Source organism: Gopherus flavomarginatus, chromosome 3, assembly GCF_025201925.1.
Source record: "Gopherus flavomarginatus isolate rGopFla2 chromosome 3, rGopFla2.mat.asm, whole genome shotgun sequence".
In the NCBI taxonomy this organism is placed as follows: domain Eukaryota; kingdom Metazoa; phylum Chordata; order Testudines; family Testudinidae; genus Gopherus; species Gopherus flavomarginatus.
This window is the reverse complement of record NC_066619.1, coordinates 176,788,575-176,805,791: the sequence shown is the minus strand read 5'-3', so window position 1 is coordinate 176,805,791 and position 17,217 is coordinate 176,788,575. Positions and strand designations below refer to the sequence as shown.

Genomic DNA, 17,217 nt, shown 5'->3' with positions numbered 1-17,217 from the left:
GCACCTGCTTGATAAGCTGGTGCCTGGAGCCGGCCCTGGTCACTTTTGCCCATGTGCTGGCCTTCTGCATAATGGAGAATTACTCCAAGTGTAATCTTGAACAGTTCACTCATCCTCTGGTGTCCTACACTGCCCCTCTATAAAATGCAGATATTACTTACCATACAAGCATACTTACCATACCTAACGTCTGAAACACTACATAAGTGCTATTGGTTATAAACATTAGTATTACTAGCCAGAATATGCTCACTTAAACATAGAATGACTGCTGTTGTGTGTTTGTCTCTACACCACAAATGTAGTATGAAGGAATCATATGGGAAGAATGGGATCAAAATAAACACACAGATCTACCTACATATTACCTGTCCCCAAACCCTACTTTAAAAGAACATTACTAAAGTTACAAAGTCAAGCACACAGGAGTCAGGAAATGCAACCTTAATTTGGCCTTCTTGTACATAAGCAGTTTTTGTGTGTAATTTCATAGGTTTTAAAAAAAGCAAATTGAAAAAAATAGAAATCCCATCACGTGGCCTCATATTGACACCCACAGGGTTCAGCAGAAGGGTTGAAACCTTGAGATTCATCACAAAGATCTCTGCTGCATGCTGCCTGGGCACCAGGCGCTATCTATTTAGCTTAACACAGAGATGGTTAAGGGGTGACTTGATTACAGTCTGGTAAGTATTTACCTGGGAAACAAATATTTAACAATGGGCTCTTCAGTTTACCAAAGAAAGGTATAACTTGATCTAATGGCTGGAAGTTGAAAGTAGACATATTCAGCCTGGAAGATATATTTAAAAAAAAAAAGAGCTTAATTAACCATTGGAACAACTTATCAAGGGTCGTGGTGGATTCTCCATCACTGGCAATTTTTAAATCGAGATGTTTTTCTAAGAGACACACTCTTGGAATTATTGTGGAGGAAGTTCTTTGATCTGTGCTATGTTGGAGGTCAGACTAGATAATCACAATGGTCCCTTCTGGCTTTGGAATCTATGAATAATGCACACTGCTGTTCTGACAGTTCTCTGGTCACTTTGAAGACAGACAGTGAAGGGCATTAGAGGACTCTGAAACTATTTAAAGGGATACTACCCACTTTAGCAGCCCACCTTAGCCAGGGATTACAAAAATCACCTAACTCATGACCATTATTATGAAGTATCTTTTCCAGATGTGATCTGCATTCTACCAAAATAGAAAAGAGAAAATAGAGAATAGTGAAGAGAAGGGGAAAAAAAAAAAAGAATTGGGATCTGGGATCCCTACCCTCTCTCTTTTCCTTCCATCTCCAGTCAAACAACTGGCTTGTTTGTTCTGGAGGTGGCTCAGCAGTGGTATATAAACCCACATGTTCAAGGTGGCCAAAGCAGTAAATGTTTTCAGTTTGTATTCTCTAAATATCCAGCCAACAGACAGGTGTTTGGAGGGGTTATGCACAGCTGTTTTACAGAAAGAGAGATGGGAAGAAAGGCAGGAGTAAGATACTGTAGTTGTTCTGTCTGTTCCTAGTCAACCTCATCCTTTGGGGCTGTAAGTTAGAGGGGCAGATGCTCTGTATAAATAATCTGGGAAGACGTCCAGATTAATCATTGAAAAGTGAAGTGTACAACATTGGCTGCGCTCAATCCTTGTTGGGTGGTGAGCAAAACAATTTTTTTGGCACAACTGACCACAGTTTGGTTTGAAAATACCTGACTCAATCAATTCAGAGATAGTTAGAAGATTGACAGATGGTGAAAGAGACCAATAACTAACCTCCTTCCATTGTATTCTCAAAGGTCCTCTAACTAAATAGCCTCAATAGCCTGTAGTTTACTACTTCAATTTTGGAGGGCAGCCACATGAAACTGATACACAAGCAAAACAAATGCTTAAAATACAAACCTGACAGATTTCTCAGAGGGGATTATTGCAATATAAATCAGAGTAGAACAGAGAGTCTTATAAATTCCTCATTGGACTGACCATACTTTTATGTCTAGATCTATAATTATGTAAAACAAAACTTTGCTACATTTGACATATCCCAATCTCCTCAATTGATCGTCACATGCATCTTGTTGCTCAGAAGTTGCAGCCACTGCAGTAGCATTACCATAAAGACTCTGATAAGAGTTTCTATATAGTAGCTTGCTTGTGTACATGAAGGATCAAACCCCTGTGGCCTCACTCACATGAGTTATGCTGTTGGTTTTAGGGAGATTACTCCTGTGATTTAAGTGAGTGGGATTTGGTCTGATCTGTACAATGAAGGTACTCATAGTTGTAAGGGGTCAATTCATTTGACTATATCTTAAATCAGCCTATAGTAGGGATCACTTAATTCTAACACCCTGCTTGGTGGATCTACCCTCATATTGCCTTAACCTACAGAGTCCATGAGTCCTTCAGGAACCATCTCATGCATCCTTTGTTGTTTAAATCAAAAAATAAAATGGCACGCTATCTGGTATTGCTCATATTCAACTGGATTCTAATCCACCCCATAAATATCCTTCATCTGCTTAAAAAACAGAAGAATGATTAGCAGTATGTGCTCATTTGCTCAGCTGGAGGCATCTCAGAATGTACCATTTGTCTATTAGTATGTATATTATGAGGAAGGGTTAAAGTAAGGTAAATGTGTGCGTGAGTGGCGGGGGCAAGAGTGGAGTTTGCTCTCTTTTGCTAAAAGCCATGGGGAGCTCCCCTTCCTCTTGCTGGATTGGGTAAACAGAACTATCACAGAGCCCTCATACTCCTGAGTTGGCTGTTTCAATCTACTTTAATCATTGCATTACAGTATTATTGGTCTCTGATATTCCCTGAAGTTCTTATATAGGCTCCCCCCCTCATTTCAGCTGCTTTCCAGCTCTCTCAGATGTGCCTCCCACTGCCTAAGCTTTCTGGGAGAGCTAGCTGGAAGCTGTGAAGAAAATGTAGTTTCTGCAAAAATACTTTCAACGGGAAAATTTCAAGTTTGCGGAAGTTTGTTCCATTTCCTGTTGGGAAAAATCAAAACAACAAATATTTTGTTTCAAGCTGAGTAAAGCTAAATCAAACTATTTTGGTTGGTCAAACCAAATCTTAATATTTTATTTTGGATCAATTTGATATTATGTTTGTCCACCTGAACTGCCTATTCTCCTGGGCTGGACTACATTGCCCACAATGCACTGCAGTCTCCCATACATTTGAACTGCAACAATACATTATGGGAGATGTAGTCCAACCACAGAGTCTGGCCCCCTATTGGAGAATGGGGGCCTGAAGCCTTATATCACTGGAAATGGAGATCCCCAGCTTCTCAATGAGATACACAGCATTTGTTTTAGCTCTAGATAATGAACTATAAATTCATATGATTGTTAAAGCTATTTAACGGTTTCTGTTTAGTCTTTGATCTCTGAACAATTGGATTCATGGTAACTTTATAGGAGGAGAACTACAAAAACAACCAGTAACATTTCTAAAAAAGCTCTAAAACCTACACACAGTGTATGATGAGATGGGGTCGTATGAAGGTTTTACTGGTACTTGTTCACTGGTGGCTTTGCCACTCATGGGTATGTGGCTGTAGGGGAGGTGTATTGCCTCTTCGAGACTAAAGGAGTCCCCAGAGCCATATCTCATTGAGGTGATTCTTCTGCAAACAGAAGCAAGAGACAAAGGTGTGATTGGAAAAGTAATTTGAAGGTGGCTACTAACTTTAGGTAGGGTCCAATAAAGGAGTCTTAAATGTGGAAGGGGCAAGACGCCTTTCTCTCTCAGCCAGACAGCTGGAATCCTGGGAAAGGTAGTCCCCAGGCTGATGGGGGACATGAGGCTTCACAGCAGAGTAGCAAAGCAAAATTTTCTGTGTTTAGAAAAACCAAAAAAAGAATAAAACTTTCCTCGCAAACTTTACTATAGAACATAATTGTATAAATAATTTAATACACCCCAGCATCTATCAATCCATTGTTTCAATTTCATTTCAACATGTAGAATTTACCTGTGTTACTTAAAAAAAAATCAAATATCCTTAATTTAAAAATGGTGATTTATTTGTATTGCATTATATCAAAGTTGAAGATTACATATGGGGCATGACATATTTGCCAAAGGCTGTCAAGCAAACCAGTATATCAGAATAATTTCCAACAATGTATGTGCCTTGTGGCTTTTGTCCCAAACCCACTGAAATTAATGAAGACTCCCAGGGATTTCAATGGACCTTGGATAAGGTCCTTTAAAAATGACCAAAAACATCCTTGCTAAGAGGCTGATGATTATACATTTTCTTTAGCGACTAATTAAATATTTCATTGTATAGAAACATTGGACAAGATGAAGTACTGTGTTTACACTCCAGTTTTATACCTGTGTATAAGACAGGAATAATGCAGTGGTGAATGAAGTTCATCATGTTTAATCTAATCACATCAAAGAGCTACAATGGGCCCATAACTTAGTTTCATGCTCAGCTGATGCATCTCTCTCAACAGATATACTTTATAGGACTCCAACTAGAGAATAAGTCATTTGTGGGAGATCTCAAAGGTGTTAGCTACTCTTCCTGGCAAATACTACCACTTCTCCATCTCTAGCCAAAGTTCAAGATTTCATCCACATTTTGTTGCAATTTGAAAATCCAGTGTTACTTTCCAGTTTTCATTATCAGTTTGCCATCATATTTAATAAAGTTTTATCAGCTGCTCAAAGGATAGGACTTTCCCATCTCCAAGGAAAGAAAATAAGTAGTGGCTTTTGCATCTTACTCTGCAGTAGGTACTATGGAAAGCAAGCAGCAGTGATCTCCAAAGCTACAGCTAAACAGCTTTTAGCAGATCAGTTCATAGCATCCATGTATGTGGTTATCCATCTGCTTTGAACAGCTACTGAAGGGTTGCTGAGATCTGAAACATATGCATCTGTGTTAAGCTGGAGCTCACATCAGTTGTTATATTTCTATTAGTCAATGGAGCCTAGGGCTCTTTCTTACTCTATTCTTGGAGAATCTAGTCTGAGTTAGAACCATTTTCTGCCAGAAGTATAAGGCTAGGTAATAGTGTCTGCTCGCTTCTAAGAGAGCTGATTTTGAACTGTGCTGACAGCTGCTACAGACAGCAATCTGGATTGATCTTGGACTCTTCTATGATTTTTTTCTTCATTAAACTTTGGTGTTAAAGTTTGTGGGCCATATTTTCGTCTTAATTTACATGCAAGCAAAACCATCATCTTTAGTGGATTTGTACAGGGTATAAATGATAGCAAAATTTGGACCAGTAGGCATTAAAAGAAACCCAAATAGGTAGTTTGTGATTCCTCAACAGACAGTAGAGGTAAACCAGACAGAAACATTGGACTCACCAGATCATAACAAACCACTGTCCATCTAGTCTGTCCTCTACCTTCAGCCATGGCCAGCACCTAATGATTCAAAGATGAAACCTCTACACCAGCCAGTTGTACCAAGTGGCTCATGTGCTGTTGGGGTTACAGTGACATGGAGTCCACTTGCCCATTTAGCTAAGGGTGGCTCCAGGGCCCACACACAGTTGTAATCCCACAGGGATCACATGTTCCAAGAGTCACCTCACTACTGGCAACAACCCAGGTCTAAGTATTCTACTCATATTTAGTTGCTGTGAGAACAGATTGTTCTGGGGAACATGTATATTCCACAGTGGAGGATCAGTGAGAGAACATAATTTTCATTTATCTTTTTCGATACAATTTATTCAGCATGGGCAAAATTCATTCCTGTACAGAGGGATGGCCAAGGTACTGTTATGAACTGGGTGAAACGGAGTTAAAAGCTCCTTGAGACTGGGCATGAACACACCTTTCAATTACCAATACTGTCAGGATAAGTTAATTAGAAGCCCCTCCACCCAAGACAAAAGTGGTTCTCATCCTGCCCAAGAGTTTTGGGCAGAGGTGTTTTGCAGAGCATTGTCTGGGTAAGTGTGTGTGTGTGTTGGGTCAGGGTGAAGGGGAAAGGCAGAACACGCAGAAACACAGAGGAGAGAGAGAGAGACAGACAGACACACACACACACTCAGGGGCAGACCACAAAAGTCACTGTAGGTGCAGCTGAAAGCACAGCATGGGACCCTGGAAAAAACCTGGGGGGAGGTTATTTGGGTCAGGAGTGCTGCCGGAAAAGAAGCTTGGGCCTGTAAGCAATAGAAACTATTTCTTGTTACTTTGATTCCTACTGCATTCAGAGACACAGGACTTGGTACATTCTTGGTAGATAAAACTGCATCAAAGAAATACCTGAGGGTATGTATACATTTAAAACACTGCAGCTGCACTGCTGTAGTGCTTCAGCATTGACGCTACTTACGCTGATGGGAGGGGTATTTGCATTGGCGTAGGTAATTCCCCTCCCCGAGAGGTGGTAGCTAGGACAACGGAAGAATTCTTCTGTTCATCTAGCACTCTCTACACCGGGGGTTAGGTCATCTAGCTATATTTTTCAGGGGCAAAAATTTTTCCCACCCCTGAAAGATGTAGCTATGCCGATGTAAATTCCTAATGTAGATCAGGCCTAATGTGTCACCAATTTTAACTCTGAACTGGAACGACCTATTAGACCCTGAGTTTTTGGCTAGCTGCTCAGGTCAGAAGTAGGGATGTAAAATATCAAATGGTTAAACTGTTATCTGGTAAGTATTAGTCTAACCATTAACTCACCCTAATTGTTAAACCCCAGAGTGCCGGTTGGAGGGGCCTCAGCCCTTTAATCGGTTAGCTAGTTAAATGATATAATTTTTACCTTTTAAACAGTTAAATATTGTTTAAATAGCTACATCCCTAGTCAGAAGGGGTACTTATGTCTTACTTAAAACCTGATGTAAAGCCCACTGCAGTTATTTAGAAAGAAACCCATTAACTTCAGTGGGCTTTGGATCAGACCCTTAAGCCTATACTGAGGGCTGAAGTGGGCACGAAGTTATTCACAGGCCCTCTGCACTGGACCCAACGTGAGCCTAAAGAGGCAACCTAATGAGGAGATTCTCTTAATTCGATCTGTAATTTCCTTTACAGTTAAATCTCAACAGCTGATTTGGGGCCTGCAGTAATATCTAAGCCTTGTGTCTAATACACAGTATTTGGATCTCCTAAGTAGATGGAGCAGTTCTTGTGCCAATCCTCCAAAGAGGCTGACTCATTCAGATATAGCCAGTACTTATAAATGGAAGAGCTGCACTGAGCCTGCTAGAGATCTGGATTTTGATAAAACCCATAACTCAGATCTATAAGAGACTTAATTTGATGTAAGAAGTAGAAGGAGACAGTGTAAATCTGAGATCTCTGCTTATTACAAAGCCAGTGTTCTGTAATAAAATCCCCTGCTGGTTCCTCTTGGGCACTCAGCGATCCAGATCCGCCCTTCCCACTGACACATCACTGCAGTAATTCATCATGTGCTTATTCTGCCAGCTGCAGAAAAGATTTCTGCATGCTTAACAGGAGGAGGCTGAATTCACAGCAAAGCATCACAGCAGAGAAAGCAGGTTGCTGCTGTAAAACAGAGTCACATCATCGTTTAATGGGTCTGTTGTCAACAGTTGATTATAAATAAGCTTTTAAAGGGATGCCTTACCAGCCGTCATCCAAGTGGAGTCTGATGCTGCCGTCACAAAACTCCTTGGCAGTGATTCAGTTTTCCCTGCTGATATTTTGGTAGGATAAATGACAGTATGTTAACCACTGTTCTCAACACATATTTGTCAAAGGAATAATCAGCAGGAAAGCAAGGGGGAAAACTGGAGCTGTTCTGTAAATCTGCTGTCTGAGCATCAGGTTTTGCCTACTACTTGTGTCCAATAGCCCTTCATTTCTTTTAATGAACTGAAATTTTACATATATCCTCTCTTGATCTCAGGGTGAATTACCACTTATCTTATATATAATCCACATACATTTCAGTTTTTCCACATAGTGCATTTAATTTCCCTCCCCACAGGCTGCTAGCTAACTAGTTTTGATATTAGAACCACATCAATAAGCCAAAAATGATTGTGAAGTGCAGAGAACATCAAAACCAAAATTATCTGTGTGTAAAAAATTATGTACAGTCAACCATCTTAGCAATTCATAGACACACTTCAAAAATTGAGGCTACTTTGGCTAAGCATCTTTCAGGCCAAAAGAAAGTGTGCATTTCCAGTCAAAATCTTTCTATTTCCCGTAAGAGATTTTAAGTGGAAAACGAAGTGATTTCTGTGGAGCTTACACCTTACACATACACACACACACACACAGAGGACCAAATTTTAAACTAGGATTCACTCAGGTCTGTAATTTTGCACCTATAGCCAATAGCACATGCAGCTGATTGCAGATATGAATAAAACCCAGCTCTTATCAGCACAACTCAAAAGCACGTTATAAAGTCAGCCAGCATCATTATTCCCATTTAACAGATGGGGAATCTGAGGCAGAGAGCAAGGAAGTGACTTTTCAAAGATTACCCAGCAGGCCAATGGCAGAACCAGATATCCTGAGTTCCAGTCCAGTGCTCTATCCACTAGGGCATAGCCCAACATCAAAATCCTCAGGAATAGGAAAGCCCAACCCCCATTCAAATGAATGGTAAATCATTGTTCAAATAATCAAGGCAGCTTTGAAAACCTCGCAGTAAATGTCTACTTGATTGTGCCCCTTGTAGTCAGAGGTCTAAATTATATTAATTATAGTATGCTAATATTTATATACATACTTGATTGTGTCTGCTCTTTTGCACCTGTAGTTCACTACAAACAAAAATACCAGACACACACAGCGGGTGAGGTAATATATTTTTATTGGACCAACTTTTGCTGGTCAGAGAGACAAGCTCTGGATCTTACACACAGCTCTTATTTGGGAGTGTGGACTGCAGGGCAGATACAGTAGTTTTGATTTAGTAAAAGCTACTGGGGTTGTCCTCAAATACTAATAGAAGACAAAGGAGAGTGGCCTAATATGTTTGGCCTAATATATCAATAAATAGAGGGAGAGGGAAAGAGTGCCTGTGGAGGGGAAGAAATATAGTAGACTGAGAAAAGAGGCTATTTCATTCTTTCACAAAGCACACAGACTTTGTGAGGGCTTTTTCCAAATCTATAATGAAAGGTAACAGCAGCAACAGAAATAGTAGCAGAGATGAGGAGAGCTGTTAAATCTCTGCTGTGTGGATGGGATCATCTTCTGAAGCTTTTACCAGGGGTTGGCATGGGGAAAGTGGTTTCCCCAGTTAAAAAGCAATATATATGTTCTTTTGCAGAAAGTCCTCATTTTTAATATTGATCCAGCCTATTGGTTTTTTAAAATTTCATTAGGCAATCTTGAATTATTGTCATTTGTCCTCTGAGACACACTGAAGATGGGTAGTGGGAGGGAATGAAGAGTAATTGAAAAAGAAAGGCAGTGGCCAATATTCTAATAGACTAGTCTCCGTTTTATGGGCAAAATTCTGGTCTGTCTTTTGTACTTGTCAAAGAGGGAAATGAGGACACAGGAAACTTCCCTCCCTCATCCCTCCAGTGTTCAAATAAAGATGGTGGAATGCAGGTAATGAAGCCACAATCACCTTTCGTGAAAAATTATTAGGTCTCAAAATCTGTTTTCATTCTGCATCAGAACAAGAATGACTCACCCTAGAATAGCCAATTGAACATTTGGGACGCAGGAAACCTAGGTTCAAATTCCTGCTGTTAATCAGGCAGAATAGTGACTTTAAACTGAGTCTCCCACCCCAATCCCAGGTAAGTGATCCACCAGTCTTATTATTCTGCTGTATTGCTTTATTCAGAAATTCCATCCTGGACTTGAGAAACCTTCCCAACAATATTTGTGTCAAAACTGTTACATTTCTGCAAAACATTCTGGTTTTGATGAAATTGCATTTTGGGATGGAAAAAAAAATTGTTGATTTTTTTTAAAATCCAACACTACCCTTGCCCTCCAGAGACAGCTATATATTGTTTTATTAATTTGCAGATGCAGCTGGAGGGCGGGGAAATGGATGGAAGAAAGCTTGCTGTGTTTCTTCTGCCCCAGAGTGAGCATGCAAGAAAGGCCACCCTTCATGTTGTTTCCAATCAGAACCTTAACAGTGAATGAAAATTGAAATTACCCTACTTTGATTATGGGGCTAAATCCCACACTCCTTAATCAAAGTTCCCACAGATTTAAAGAGAGTAAAGGTTGGGTAAGGACTGCAAATATAATCAGGGAACATTTGCCTCTTTGGTAGTAGTCTATAAACGGGAATTAGTTGGTTAAATTTTAGTTTCTTGCTCCAATTGTTAGGGCTTTATAAGTAAGAAGATCACATAATAAGTACCACCCATTAAGTTGCAGACAGGATGAGGGTGTGTTGGGTGGACAAGGAAAATCATATCCGTTGAAATAGTCCTGAATTAAAATGTCAGCACCCATTTCAATTCAAATACCCACAAATTTTGAGGCCCTATATCTTTGGGCCTTTTCCAGCTCAAGACCATCTCTATGTATTAATGTATGTTTTGTTTATGGAATACACCACTCACCAGACTTCCCCTACTTTCTTTCTTCCTTATTGCTTCAAAATATTAAAGAGGTTTCCAAGCCTAGCCTACTCCAGGATGTCAATACTGACCACCACAGGGAACTAAGCTGCACAGACAGAAATGCTTTTCCTCGTCAGCATTTCCTCACATGCCAGGAGCCCTACCTGTCGGTATGTTTTAGTTTCAGATGGCTGTGCTGCACTGATACCCTTGTGTCAGGAACCTCTATCAAATCGAAAAGAGCTACATTAGTGATTTTTGCTTAGGGCTTTTGACACTTTCTCCCACACTTCAACAGTTTCTGCATTGGGGATGTTTTAGCCTGTTGTTCACCCATGCTTTCTGCAATAACAGCACCTGAATGGCTGGTCAAAATATAGTGGAGAAGGAGGACCAAATGCATTAGTCTGTTCAATACAAAGGCAAAGCCTGAATTTTGATGCATACAGACTTTGAAGGTGTAACTGACAAGTAAAAGAGAGGACTAATTTTCAGGCACAAAGGGTGTGGACTGAGAGTAATATTGTTACTATTGTTAACATTGTTAAAATTGTCACTCTTCCCTAGCCTAAATTATCCTATGCTCACTTTGAAGCAGTTAAATCCATTACATTATAGAACACAGATTTAAGGAAAGAACAAGAAGCCTTGATGACTTATACCATTTAGAACTAGACTCTACAATGTTTTGGAGAATATGCTGGGAAGCCATCACGCACCATTAGGGTGCTGGACTACACGACCAAATAAATATTTCCATCTTTAAGTTCTATGATAACTTAAAAAAAGAATATTTTAAAGGCCCCAATTCAGTGAAGCACTTAAGCAAGCGATATGGTGAAGTCCTTTTCTATTTGGTAAAGCATGTAAGCATATGTAAAAAGTGCATCCTTCTGTGTTTTGCTGAAACAGGGCCAAAGTATTATTCTAGCTTTGAAAAGTAATGGTGAAAATGGCATCTTCTTACTCAATAGATCTGCTCTGAGTCCAGGGGCGGCTCCGAGGGACCAGCGGACTGTCCACAGGCAAGCCACCAAGGCAGCCTGCCTGCCATGGTTGGGGCGGCAAAATGCCTAGAGCCGCCCCTGTCTGAGTCACATCTATTTACTTTAGGGACAAAAGTTTGTACTGAAACAGACAATCCAAAGACCTTATCATCCCACATCCTCAAATTACAAGGTTGTTCAAATCCAGTGCATTGGTTCAAAGCCATCTCTCCCATAAAAATAAAACACTTTAGTGTCTGAGCTACTGGAGTAGGACTTCATTATGGAGAGGTTTACTGTGGAATGAAGTATCTGAGAAGTAAACTTAATAGCTAAGAGAACACTTGGTCTCAAATCCCTAATTCTACCACCATAACTACATTGTTTGTGCTCTCTACTGTTCCACACTATTGTTTAGAAATGCAGCCTCCAATGGGTTCAGCAGTTGATCAGCAAAAGTCATCGCTTATCACTACTAGTTTTGTCACTTGCTTCTGTTATTGATGATGGAGATGTAGTGACCTATGTTAGTGGTTGTGAAGAGCTGGTCTGGGAAACTGGTTCCCAGGTAACATTTGAAACAACTGAAAGAAAGAACATTCAAGTTCTCTTTATTTTACTTATTCCCCACCCCCCGTAAACACATGTAGCTTCTCTATCACATATCTCTAGGCCCACTTGCATTACTATCTTTTTTAAAACACCATAATTCATCTAAATTGACAACATCAGCAATACTGAAAGAACTCCTCTCTCCATACAGAAAACCAGCAAACCAGAATACACCAACCATGCTCCCTAATAACTTACTCCACTAAGGAAAAGCCTATCTAAATACATGGGGTAAAAACCTAGCTACACGGAAGACAATAACAAAACTACTATTGATTTCAAAAGGGGCTGGATTTCACCCATTAACTTGGCAGCATATGAGGGCTGCTTGCCAAGAGTGCCCCTGTGACATTTGGGGGTTTATCTGGGATTTCCCACTCTGGTGTAGGCAAAGAACTGCAGAGAAAAGATGATGAGAAGGAGTGGCAGATTGGGCAATATGGAGACATTCCTGTGCTGGGTAGCTGAGCAACAAATGGAGTTAAAGAAACCCCTTCAGGTGTTTCAGATGACCCAGTGCACTGAGAGATAATCCTAGTTTTCCTGGCCAACAGAACAACAAAGCCTACAGCAATTTATTGCAGGTTAATTGCAGGTGCAGCAACAGCTCCTAGAGAAGCTGTTGAGTCCCTCAATAGGGAGTGATATCTAAGTGATAGACACAGGCTTGGGCAAAATGGGCCCAGTGAATGATCCCAATGGCTTTTTGTTTATGTTTGAGAAGGTGGCTTTGGGAGCAGGCTGGGAAAAGACGGTAGGGGGCTTCTGATTAGCTCCCTATCTCTCAGGAGAAGCTCAAGCTGTCTACATGGTGCTGAACAAGCTGCAGATTAGAATATCATAAAGGCAGCCATTTTAGATCACATGAGTCTGTTGGCAGGATGAAACAGGCAAAGGTTTCAAGCTGCATTGCACAAAAGTTATTAGACTGGACCAGCTGTTGCAGAGTCTCCCTGAGGTCACCAGGGTTTGATGCAGGGGCACCAATCTGCTACTTTAGAAGCTGCCATTAAACTCACTGTGGAGTTCACAGAGGCTGTTGTCCCTAGTAAAACAAACTGTCCATGTAAAGGGCATGACCCAGAGAGGAAAAGTGGGGAACAACCAACTATAAGAGAGGAGGAGGAAGGAAACCCTGCCCACAAACTATCAAATTGTTTGTTACCAGTGTTGGGGCTCAAGACTTCTGAAGAGGGACTGCCCCTACATGGACTGTAATCTTGCTGAGTTCTGTGGGTGGATGGAACCTTTGGGAAGCAGTCAAAACAAACGCGTACCGGCTCCATGAGAGTTGGCAGTGGGGAGCAATGAGGGACAAGGCCTTGTAGATTCTGACACAGGTGCTCATTGGTTAGGAGAGACAGGAGGAAGCCCTACTGGATGAAGCTGGGAGAAAGACTGAAACTAATGTGCATTCATGGGGAAGGGAAAGTCTGTCCAGTAGCCAGGATGTCTCTGGAGATTTGGGGAACATTTTGGTGGAAGCAGGGGCAGATGTCAGGACATGGCCCAAACCTGTGTTAACTGCAAAACATTTGAGCCCTTTTCCTTTGAGGAAGAAGAGAGATGCCCAGAGAAGCAAATGGCTAGAGAGGGAAGGACCGGAGCAGGTGAGACGACAAGAAAGAGGCCAAGAAACCGGAAGAAGCAGGACAGACTAGACCAAGAGACAAGCTAAGAACCAAATTCCTGGGGGAGAACCCCAAGGTAAAGGGATATGAAAAGGGGGAAGAAGTAGAAGCAGATAAGTTAGATGAAGATGGCGAAAGGCAAGGCAAAAAGGTTGAGGGCCGGAGAGATCCAGAAGCAAGGGCAACAACTTATTGACATCCAGGGTAAGGTGGGTAATATTGTAGATGGGGAGACTTCAAAAGTGGGCAAAAAGTCTGATGCAAAAGGTTGCCCATGGTGTGAAGACAGATGGGCAGACACTGAGAGGAAGAGGCTGCCCCTCCATCAGAATGTACCTTTTACAGATGGAAAATGGAGAGGGTGTCTACGAAGATTTTAGAGAGAGGCAGGTTAAAGAAATCTTGCACATGGGAGGGGACAGCAGCCCCTAGAGGAAAGAAAGGGCCCAGGGAGGAAACATTTTTTTAAAGGGGGGAGGGGGAGGTAAATGACAGAATGGGAGTAGCCTATGACTGGCTCACATGGGCCAAATTGGGAGACTGGACTGGATGATTAACCAGTTAAAGGGATTCAGGTCATTGGCTGGGGCTGTTAAATGGGAGAAAGGGAGGCTGGAAGAAGGGCAAAGAAATTCAGGATCTCAGAGAGGTGAGACCTCTTATTCCCCCACCTTGTGCCATCGGGGTATGTTGAAGCTTGAAAAAAGCCTTAAGGTGATGAGACACGAAGCTGCATAAGACATAAATGAAGTACACTGTGGTGAATTTACATAAGTGTGTGTGAGGACTGCCTGCAGAGGGAAATCCAGGGTGAGGAGCCCACCCTGCGACACTTACATTAATTTTATACTTAATGTAACACAGCAGGATTCATTGCAGCTGTTCATGATCAGAATCAGGCCCTTGATGTTTACTGAAGTGAAAGACTTACAGTTGGCAAGGGAAAGGCATATTGCAGACTGTAACTTTGCCAATGTAACTCAACTCCAGCTAGCTACAATACCACCTGTTATTTCAACCTTAGGTTTCTCTGGAGCACAGACTGCCAACTGTACTGGATTTTATGATCTGAGAAATTTTCCTCATAGGAGGTCCAATCCTGAAGTCCTTAGGCAAAATTTCAATGAGAATGCATCTCGTTGATAGTTTTAGCTGACTAGGGACCGAATGGCAACTTCAGGAGTGGACCCTGCATTTGGAAAGACTCCAAGAAAGAAGGAAAAAGGATATATGTTAAAATAGGTTAAAATTAAAAGCAGTACGTTTCTGGGGAGTGAGGGAGGGGTGGGAAGAGGGGAGTTCTGCTCTCACTGACATTGGTGTAAATCAAAAGTAACTATTTGCTTCAGTGGAGATATGACTTTTTATTTACATTGGTGAGAGAGCAGAATTGGACCCAGTGTTTGCACCCATGTTAATAGAAAAGACATCATCTGGAGGATTGATTAATATTTATTCTTTGGAGATTCTGGGATTGCTTACTCTATGGACAAACAAAACAAAACCAACTTTGGAATTAAAAATAGCTCTGGTCACGGGGATGGTAGGATCAGATGAGCAAGTCAAGTGTCCTTTGTCGTATTTGAAATCCACGTGACTGATTGACAGGATACTCAATTTAGCAACATAAATAGTCCGAGCTAATTAGTAAAATGAACTCAGTAGGTTGCAGCAGTCAGTCTGACTACTGACCAGTAATGTTGGATGTCTTCTGCAGGCTGAATTCTTCTGAGAGGAGGTGGGAAAGTTTAGTGAAAATGTTCAGCTGTTTCCAAGAACAAGCCTAGAGAAATAGTTTTGTTGTTTTGCTCATGTTAAAAAATTCTGGTAATCTTTTCTTTAATCAGATGTAGCACCCTTAATCTTTGGAGCAAGGACTAGAAATTTGGCAGGAAATGGCTGTTTTCTCAAGGATGTGCCTTCTTCCATCCTTATGAAAATTCACCAAAACTTGGCCTTTGAAAAAAATCACAGTTCATACATGCTTAACAGAGACTTCTTCAGTTTTAGCAGCTAAAATCTCTGAAGATTCCAGCCTCACTGAAGATACTCCATCCCCTCACAGCTTCTAAGGATGACAGACTTTGTTTTTTCAGTTTGCTTTTTTCTGAAAACCTAAGAACTTGCATTAAAAAACCCTATGTTAAAAGAACATTATTAGGATTGCAAAGTTCAGCCCTGAAAAGTTAGGAAATGCCAAAATTAAGGTTGCCAATACAACCTTAATTCATCCCTCCTTGTGCATATGCATTATGACACAGTCTTTAACTGCATGATCACATAGTATTTTTTCCACAGAACTCCTGTGTCATTCAGTGCATATGCTGGACTTATGCTACGGACAAATCAGAGTTGTGTAGTGAAGGAAACTGTTGTCTGTGGGACCCCTGCGCATCCATCCTGTGCAACAAACAAGGCAGAAATCCAGTGGAGAAAATAGCATGCAGTCATGTAATTAAAGACTATATTATAATGCATATGCACGATTAAGGTTGCACAGGCAGCTCAGAGGAGTTCAGCACAATTTTCTACTGACATTTATATTCCAAAACCAAAAAAACATCTTCTTTAAATGCATGCTCAAGTTTGTGGCGTAGAGAATCTCTCTCATTGTCTCATATGCACAGCAGGCGATAGAGACCGCTGAATCCCAGGCAAAGTGAAAACATTGAGACATTTGTACTGCTTATACTAATGGTTGAATCACTGGAAACTGAAAAGTAATATAAAGGATTGTGTTAGTGCAGACATCTTTCAGGTCTGTCTGGTGCTAAAATATGAAAGTTAATAATGTGCATACAAAGCATTTGTAACATTTAGGATCCTAATGCTTTCCCTTATGTTTCCAAAGATGTGCAGGATTTAGCTATATCACTCTGGCCTGGTCTATGCTGGGAGTGGGAGGTCGATCTAAGATACGTAACTTCAACTACAAGAATAGCGTAGGTGAAGTTGACGTATCTTAGATCAACTTAGTATCACTTACTTCGCATCCTTGCGGCGTGGGATAGACTGCCGCCGCTCCCTCGTTGACTCCGCTTCCACCTCTCACCATGCTGGAGTTCCGATGTCGATGGCAGAATGGTTGGGGATCAATTTATAGCGTCTACACTAGACATGATAAATCGATCCTCGATAGATCGATCACTACCCGCTGATTAGTACAAGGCCTGATACTATTCAACATTTTCATGAATGATCCGAAAGCAGATATATCATCACAGCTGATAGAATTTGTGGATGACACGAAGATTGGTGGTATGATGGGGCCAGGGTAAGCATACAGAGCTATTTGATCACATGATAAACTGGGTCCATTTGGATAAAATGCATTTTAATATACCCAAATGAAAAGTTATTCACCTAAGAACAAGCAATACAGGGCATGTCTACAGAATGGGAGTCTGTATCCTAGAAAGCAATAACTTAGAAAAAGATTTATGTATTGGTCACAGTAGTCAAGCA

General features: G+C 41.0%; 1 protein-coding gene across 20 annotated transcripts in view; it reads right to left on the bottom strand.

Annotated features, from left to right (window-relative positions):
- Window positions 1-17,217, bottom strand: part of EMCN (endomucin) — a 103,941-nt gene that overhangs the window by 35,290 nt on the left and 51,434 nt on the right. For 18 of the 20 annotated variants that reach the window (XR_007773222.1, XR_007773216.1, XR_007773221.1 and 15 more), the window contains one exon: window positions 7,592-7,660. The exons of the other annotated variants lie outside the window; for them this stretch is intronic. Coding sequence is in view for 1 of the 18 variants with exons in the window: in XM_050944474.1 (XP_050800431.1) it covers window positions 7,592-7,660 (69 nt within the window). In the remaining 17 variants the exon portion in view is untranslated. The remainder of the gene's footprint in view (window positions 1-7,591; window positions 7,661-17,217) is intronic. 20 annotated transcript variants of the gene reach the window in all.